This window comes from Galeopterus variegatus, unplaced genomic scaffold (genome assembly GCF_000696425.1).
Source record: "Galeopterus variegatus unplaced genomic scaffold, G_variegatus-3.0.2 Scaffold2133, whole genome shotgun sequence".
NCBI lineage: Eukaryota > Metazoa > Chordata > Mammalia > Dermoptera > Cynocephalidae > Galeopterus > Galeopterus variegatus.
The window spans coordinates 283971-292251 of NW_007728244.1; the positions used below are offsets into that span (position 1 = coordinate 283971).

At 50.8% G+C, this 8281-nt stretch overlaps 1 protein-coding gene across 1 annotated transcript in view; it reads right to left on the reverse strand.

The window, feature by feature from the left end:
- LOC103596869 overlaps positions 1 to 8281 on the reverse strand; it is a 32797-nt gene that overhangs the window by 20800 nt on the left and 3716 nt on the right. The window contains exon 3 of the mRNA XM_008580615.1: positions 7702 to 7843. Within this exon, the coding sequence (XP_008578837.1) occupies positions 7702 to 7843 (142 nt within the window). The remainder of the gene's footprint in view (positions 1 to 7701; positions 7844 to 8281) is intronic.

Sequence of the window (8281 nt, forward strand, 5' to 3'; positions counted from 1 at the left end):
GTCCTCAGAATTCTTCCCAGAACACCATTTCCAGAAGCATCAGCAGTGGATCCAAGCTGACTTGTGGATGATATTGATTTGTTATGTCTGTCTCATTTGATAGATGGTGCTAATAGGTCCGTGGACTAAATGTGGGTGCCTGATAACCACTTTTGCAGGAGAGTCTTTAATGGTGGAACTTCAGGCTATTTCTTCTTCTCCCCATATCCTCATCTCCCTATTAACCTTCGAGTCCCAAAGGCCCCAGAGTTTTGGGGACCTCCAGGTGGCACAGTATAGAGGAGAAAACAAAGCTGTTCCTCCTAGGACCTGCTGCTACTGGTTGTGCAGGTTTGGGGAAGGCACCTCTGTGAGCCTCATGTCTTCACCTGGGAGGTGGGTGTGACAATGCCCACCACCCAGGGCCTTGGTGAGGATCAAGGGGCCCACAGTGCATCAAGCATTAATCCCGGGTATTTGGTGATTGTTGGCCACCTTCCTAGCCCTCTAGGTCAACAGGGTGTCCTGGCTTGATCCCAGGTCTTGGACTGAGCCCTTTTCTGTTGGAGGAGTGGGAGTCCCCTTCTCTGTCCCCCAGCCTCTACCCTGCAGCCAGAGCACATCAGCCCCTGCTGATATGAGTTTCCATGGGGACTCCTCACCACCTGCAGGAGGAAGGCCAAATCTCTTGGCCCAGCCCCTAATGTTTCCCAGGATCTGCCTCTGTGTCTTGCTCTTGTCTGCAGGACCTGCTGCCTGAGCTGACCCCCTCACCAACCATTCCTGCCCTAACACCCTCTGTGTGAAGACCTCACCTCACTTCCTCCAAGAATCCCTGCCCACCCCCCTCCACAGGCCCTCATGTCTCTCTTGAGTGGGCATTCTGGTGCCTTGATTTCTGGTCTCTCTTTTCCTCCTCCCTCATTCAACCCATCCCACCTCCCAAACAAATCCCAGGCCCTGCTGAAACCAGGGAGGATAAATACATGGAGGGACGGGTGTCTTGAAGGATGAATGGATAAACAGAAAGATGGATGGATGGAAGGAAGCATGGGTGGACGGGGGGGTGGATGGATGGATGGATGGATAGATGGATGGGAGATGGATGAATGAATGGATGGAGTGTCTGGAGGTGGCTTAGGGAGGTGGGTGAAGGGGGAGGAGAGAGAATAGACTGGCGTTAGGGATACATGTAAGGACTGACCAGTTCATAGTAAGAGCAGTGACTGCTCAAGGTGGGCAGAGGCGGGGGTGAGGAGTGGGATGGCAGACACCTTAGGAAAGTGCCAAGTTAGGCCCCTGTTCAGTCTATAGTCGGGTTCCCTATGGCCAGGTGACCCCATGTCACACTTCTCTGGGGAGAGTCCTAGTTCGTGCTGCTGAGCCAGGGTAATTATTGACAGTACCCTCGGGGTCTCGCTCTCCAAAGGGTGCAGGTTGGGAGATATATTTGGCAGTCACCCTGCCTGTAACCATTGCTGCTAGCTATCCCAGAGTGGGCGAGCAGAGCGAGAGGGACAGGGACGGGGCTGCCTGTACCCACTTCACATTCCCTCTCCTCTCAGCTGTGCACGTACAAACACTGCCCCAAGTTTTGGGGTCCTAAAGCTTATACAATGTGGGGGGGCCTTCACTGAGCAAAAGAATACAAAATTGCTAGGGCCTTTGGGAGGTACCAAGAACAGCAGAAAATAGCCAAGGCAGAAATAAACACACTTCAGAAACAGATAAATGCAAAGAGTTACTTGAGCACGTGCATGTATATGAAAACATCCCCCCAAAACAAAAAACACCCAAGAAGATTGGGAAACAGTCTGGCAGTTTCTCAAAAAGTTAAGCATGGTCTTAGCATATTCAGCAATTTCCCTCCCAGATAGTTAACCACGAGAATGGAAAACATAGGTCCACACAAAAAACTTTCAAGCAATTATTCACAGCAGCATTATTTCCAGTAGCCAAAAGGTAGGAACAGCCCAAGTGTCCATCAACAGACGAATGGATAAACACATGGTAGTCTGTCACGTGGTGGGATATCACACAGCCATGAAAAGGAGTGGAGCACTTAGACACGCTACCACACGGATGACCCTTGGGAACACGTTAAGTCAAAGCAGCCAGTCAGAAAAGACCACCTATTATATAATTCCATTTACAGGAAATGTTCAGAACAGGTGAATCTATAGAGATAGAAAGTAGATTAGTGGTGGCCTGAGGCTGGTGGGAAATGGAGGATTGTGGGGTGACAGCTAAAGGATATGGATTTCTTTTTGGGGTAATGAAAATGTTCTAAAGTTGATGTTAGAAATGGTTGCCCAACTCTGTGAATGTACTAAAACCCATCAAATTGTATACTCTAAATGGGTGAATTCAGTATGAATACCCAATTTTGTACTCCATAACTATATATGATTATTATGGATCAATTAAGAAAAATAAAAAGAGAAAGGAAATAAAAGAGAGACAGTATAGTGTTTACCAGAGACAGGGAAAGGGAGGGGAGAGGGTTGATGGGGAAAGGCTGGTGGGCAGGTGCAAAGTTGCACAGTTACAGTTAGATGGGAGGAGTAAGTTCTGGTGCTCTAGGGTGACAACAGCTAATAATATTTATTGTATATTTCAAGATACCAGAAAAGAGGATCTTGAATGATATAACCACAAAGAAATGATACATGTTTAGGTGATAGATATACTAACTATTCTGATCGGATCGTTATGATACATGCATGCGTTGAAACAACAAACTGTACCCCATAAACATGTATAATGATTGAAAAAAAGAGAGAAATGGGTGAATTGTGTGGTATGTAAATTATATCTTTATAAAGATGTTACCAAAAAAAATCACTGGGGCTGTTTGCAGAGCTTGGGATGGGGCAGGTGCATCTGGGCCTGAGGCTTCATCTCTATTCACTTTATGGTAAATGCATCTCTGATGCCACCTTGCATCAACAGATGAATGGATATACAGTGCCATGACAATGCCACTGTTTCCACCATCACCACTTTCCCAGCCACCCTTCCAGGCTGGTAGGAGGGACTCTGGTCTGTGTCCTCGTTAAGCCTTGCATCTCCTTTCTTCTCCATCCTGAAGCCAAAGAAGCATCTATGACTCAGGGAAATGTTGGAAAAAAACAAGCAGGCTGTGAAGGAAGAGGAAAGCCAGATGTGGCCATGGGTCCTAGAGGCTGATGGGAGCTTGGGAGGAGAGGGACCTTCCCATCCCTCAAGTTCACTAGAGGCAGCAGGAGAGGTTGCAGGCTTTGTCTGCTCCTCTGGGTGGGGCCTTTGCGGACACCTGAGGCCTCCCACAGCCTGCAGAGGTCAAAGGCAGAAACTCAGGCCCTGTATCTGTGAACCCTGAGGGTCTGGGGTTCAAAGGCCAAAGGTGAAAGGCCAGGACTGTTTAGTCTTTATACGAAAGCTTCTGACCCAAGAACAGGCTGGGCTTGACCTGATGATGGACTCAACACTGATCCTAGTTTCACAGTTTGACCCACAATCTTTGTGTCATAGACTGAGCCCTGATCCTGGTGTCATATACTGAGCCCCCATCCTGGTGTCATACACTGAGCCCTAATCCCTTTGTCATAGTCTGATCTCCCATCCCAGTGCCACAAGCTGAATCCCAATTTTGATCACACATGGAACCCTGACCCTGGTCACAGACTGAGTCCTGACCCTGATGTCACACACAGAGCTCTGATTTTGGTGACAGACTCTCTTGAGCTCCATATTTTTGTCTCCAGTGACCTCTGGTCATTGCTGCCTGACATTCCCACCCACACCCCTACCTCAAGCTGTCAAGACCAAACCCATCATTTTCCATCTTCCTCCTGCATCCCCATATCAGTGTGACTGCACTGTCCTCCCAGTGAGCAGGCCAGAAACCTGGAGACCAAACTCGCCTCTTCCCTACCCATCAGGACAATGAGCCCTGTCAATTTCACCTCCGTGACATTTCTCTACTCCATTTCCTCTTCTTTATGCTGCTGCTGTCTTAATTTCAGCCCCTATTATTTCTCTCCCTACACAACTACAACTGTCAGTGTCATAGATGGAGCCCTAATCCTGGTGTCATAGCTGAGTCTTTTTTTTTTTTTTTTCCTTTTTGTCTTTTTTTGTGACCTGCAACGGATCACAACCCTTGGTGTTGTGCCCGCACCTCGCTCAGCCAGTGAGCAGGAACCGGTCTGTATGTGGGACCCGAACCCTCGGCGGGAGCGCTGCCGCGCTCCCAAGCGGTGCACTGTTAGCAGTGCGCCACCGGGCCGGCCCTCATAGCTGAGTCTTGACATAGTGTTATAGACTGAGCCACAATGCTGGTGTCATAGACACCCCCAATCCCCATGTCACAGACTGAGTCTTAATCTGGTTTTATAGACTTAGTCCCAATCTTGATGTCACAGATTGAGCCCCTATCCTGGTATCATAGACTGAGCCCCCATGCTGATGTCATAGGCCAAGTCCCAATCCTGGTGCCATAGACCAAGCCCTGTCATTTGCCACCCACAATTGTTACTGACCCTCAGCCACCAGTTTCTTCCCTCTAATTCGTCTTCTGTCCTGAAGCTGGTGTGTCTTCCTGGCATGACACTCTGAGGGTCACTCCCCTTCCACTCTCCCCACCATATAGACTCCAGTCCCCTTAGAACAACATTCAGAGCCCTTTCCAGCCTGACCTCCAAGCTCCCCCTCACACAGATGAGCCTCCAACTCACCATTCTCCTGTGTGTCTCTGTGATGTTCCCACAACTCTTTCCCACCCTTCCTGCCTGGCAGCTAAGGGCTCTCTGAGTCTCTGCAGCCAGTTTAATCAGACGACTTTGAATTGCTCTGCACTCTTTATCCACACCTCGTTGCACTGTAATTACTTTACTTTCTCTTTCCTAAACCAGGGATCTGCAAACTATGACCCATGGGCCAAATTCTCCACACTGCCTGATTTCGTAAATAAAGTTTTATTGGCACACAGCCATGCCCATCCATATAGTTACTGTCTATGGCCGCTGTCGCTCTACAGCAGCAGAGTTCAGTAGTTTCATTAGAGACCATACGGACTGCAAAGCCAAAGACACTTCCTCGCTAGCCCTTTACAGAAAGGTTTGCCAACTCCTGCCCTAGAGCATGACATATGAGAGGGCAGGGACTGTATCTGACCCACTGTCACACCCCCAAGCCCCAAGTAGTACAATCTTAAGCGTATCGATCACTTCCTACATGTCTGGCCTAGTGCTAAAACTGTCATTTACTTTTCCTTCTTCTATCCTCCCCCAAACCTTGGATTCCTCACTTTATAGAAGAGGAAACTGAGGCTTAGAGAGGGGCACTGACTTTACCTAGGTCACACCAGGCTGGTACGAGCAAGGCAGAGCTAGGATTTGAAGCCAGGTATTCCAAATTCAAAACAAGTGCTCACAACCGCCAGGCTATCCTGTGCTGTGTTGGGTTGGGCACAAAATCGGTGCCCATAAGTTTGTTGATGAATGGACAGATGGAAGTATGGGTGGACAGATGAATGGATGGTTGGACAGATGGATAGATAAATGAATAAATGGATGGATGGATGGATGGATAGTTGAAGACTGGTTCAATGGATGGTTGGATGCATGGATGGATAAATGGCTGGATGGATAAATAAATGGCTGGCTGGCTGGCTGGATGACTGGACGGTTAGATAGTTAGATAAATGAACGGACGGATATTTGGTTGGCTGGCTAGCTGGGGGGATGGGGGGATGGTCGGCTGGTTGGATGAATAAATGGGTAGCTAGTTGGATGGATAGTGTCCAGAGGCAGGGATGCATTACACTCAGGGGGAGGCATTCTGAGGGGATCAGTGTGTCTGTGTGCGTATGTGCGTGTGACGGGGGATGTAGAACGAAGGGGAACAGAATTGTGGAAGAGAAGCCAGACAGGAAGGAAACCAAGGAGAGACACAGAATGCACTCATTACAGATGCACTTACATTAGATCGGGGGATGAATGGAAAAACATGGGCAGAATGGGTAAATGGAGCAGGCGAAGGAAGGGGCGGTGGGAGGGCAGGGACCTTCACTAAAGGTCTCAGTCCTCCTCTCCCAGGGCTCTCCCCAACCCAACCCTATCATTTCCCCAGGAAATCCTTCTAGGTACCCAAACAACCAATTACAGAGCTTAAGAAGGGTACACAAAGGCCATTCTTCCTTGCTCTCCAGGGACAGAACCTGAAGGGACGCTGTTAAGGAGTTGCTCTCCCCAGGGAGTTAAGCCAGAGGGACATGGGGCCTGAGCAGGGAAAGGGCTCCGCTGGGGACGATCCTGCTCTCCACCCCCATGCTTCTCTGTAGGGAACTGCCAATCAGCCCGGATTCAGGTCCCAGGCAGACTCCTCCACCACCAGACCCCGCAGCATCAGCCATAAAAGGGTGTAAGAGCCACCGTCAGTTCCCACAGCTCACTCCCCCACCTGTCAGCCTGTAAATCACAGCCTCGACCTGCCTGGACAGAGACACAGGGTGGTCTGGATGGGTAGGAGTGGAGCAGCCTTTCACGGGACCTGAGTCCCAGGCGGGCACCTTGTTGATACACGGCGGATGCACAAGTTCTCCAGGATTGCCATCCACTGATGGATTTAAAAACCCTCCCCAGGCAATCCAGCTGCCCACAGTAGCAGCTTTGTCCACTGGTCAGAACACACCACAAAGGTGGTTTCAGACAAAACTGGCTTCAGATCCTGGCTTCTCTGGCACATACTTGCTGTGTGACCTTGAGCAAGTCACTCAACCTCTCTGAGTCCCAATGCACAAGGGCTCAACAACTGGCAGCAACTTCCATTATTAGGACTACTCTTTCTTCTATGGCATCTCCATTTCCAGGCCACCCTCTCTCTCCCCAGCCTTTGGGTCCCCTGATACTCCCATCTATACCTTGACCCCAGCACGATGCCGGGTATACAATAAACTTTCAAGGACAATTTGTGGAATGAACGAGCTAATGAATTGTCATACAGGCCCCCCCTTCATGGAAACTCATTGCTACCTTGAACAAAGTCTCATGCAGGTGACGAGATAACCCAGGAGGCAAGGGATACATGGCCAGCTCCTACACCCCTGTCCCACACTGTCCCTCACCCCCACCCTACCCTGTGGACCCAGACACCATCTGGTTATCTTCAAGGGATAAACTCCTCCTGAGATTTAAGGAGAAGTGTCTCTTTGCAAATATAGCTTACCCAGGCCTTGGGGGACATAACACAAAGGCCTCTCCAGCCCCCACAGAGGTAAACTGAGGCCCTGGGACCCTGAGGGGGTGGGTACGAGCCAATGTGCGTGTATGTATGTGTGTGTTTGGGGGGGTGTCTCTTCTGCCCGAGAGCCTCAAATCTCCCCATTTTGCTGCCACCCTGAGCCTCTTATCCTGCATCTGGTCCAGGAACCAGTGGCATCAAGGACCTCCGGGAAGTCACCAGGCTGCCCCTAGGGAGCTCAGCATCTGTGGTGGGAGAGTGGGTGCTCCTTCTGCAAATCGACCTCCTGAGACAAGTTTCTGGCCAAGCCAGGACAAGAAGGAGCTCCTAAATCCATGATGGCCCACGGGGGCCCCGGGAAATCAGGGGTCAGGGAATCTGGGGCCAGCTCAGGCAGCCTGTGCCCCAGCCAAGGAAAAACTTGAGGGGGAATGGTGGGCAGGCTGTCCAGCGGTCCTCGCCTGGGGGGACGGTGCCTGGTCACTGCCTGCTCCTTACCTCTCTTGAAGGCCCACCGCTTCAGCCACAGCTTGGAGAAAGCGGGCCAGGAGTGGTTGAGCATCGAGCCAGCCATGGGGTCTGCGTGTGTGAGAGTGTCTGTGCAGTGGGATGACTGGAGCCGTTGCTGGGCTGGGGATCCCTGCCAGGACGGGGCTGCCAGCAGGAGGGGCGGAGACTGCCGCCAAGGTCTGCCAGACGCATCAGCTGATGGGAGCCTGGGGCTGAGGCAGGGGGACTGGGGTTTCCAGCTGGGGGACCCAGGGACCCCCAACTGGGGGAAGAGGGCGAGTACTCCTTGCCCGCCACACCCCAGTTTTAAGGTCTGGACAAGATGTTCCCAGGAGAAAAGAAACACAGCCTTAGTCCTGAGGGGATCCTGAGTGTGCATGAACGTCTGAGTATTTGTGTGTGTGTGTGCCATAATCATTTTTTTTTTTTTTTTTTTTTTTTGTCTTTTGTCTTTTTCCGTGTCCGGCAACGGATCGCAACCCTCAGTGTTGCCCCCGTACCGGACCAGGGACCGGCAACGGGATTGCAACCCTCGGCGTTGCTCCCGCGCCTCGCTCAGCCAGTGAGC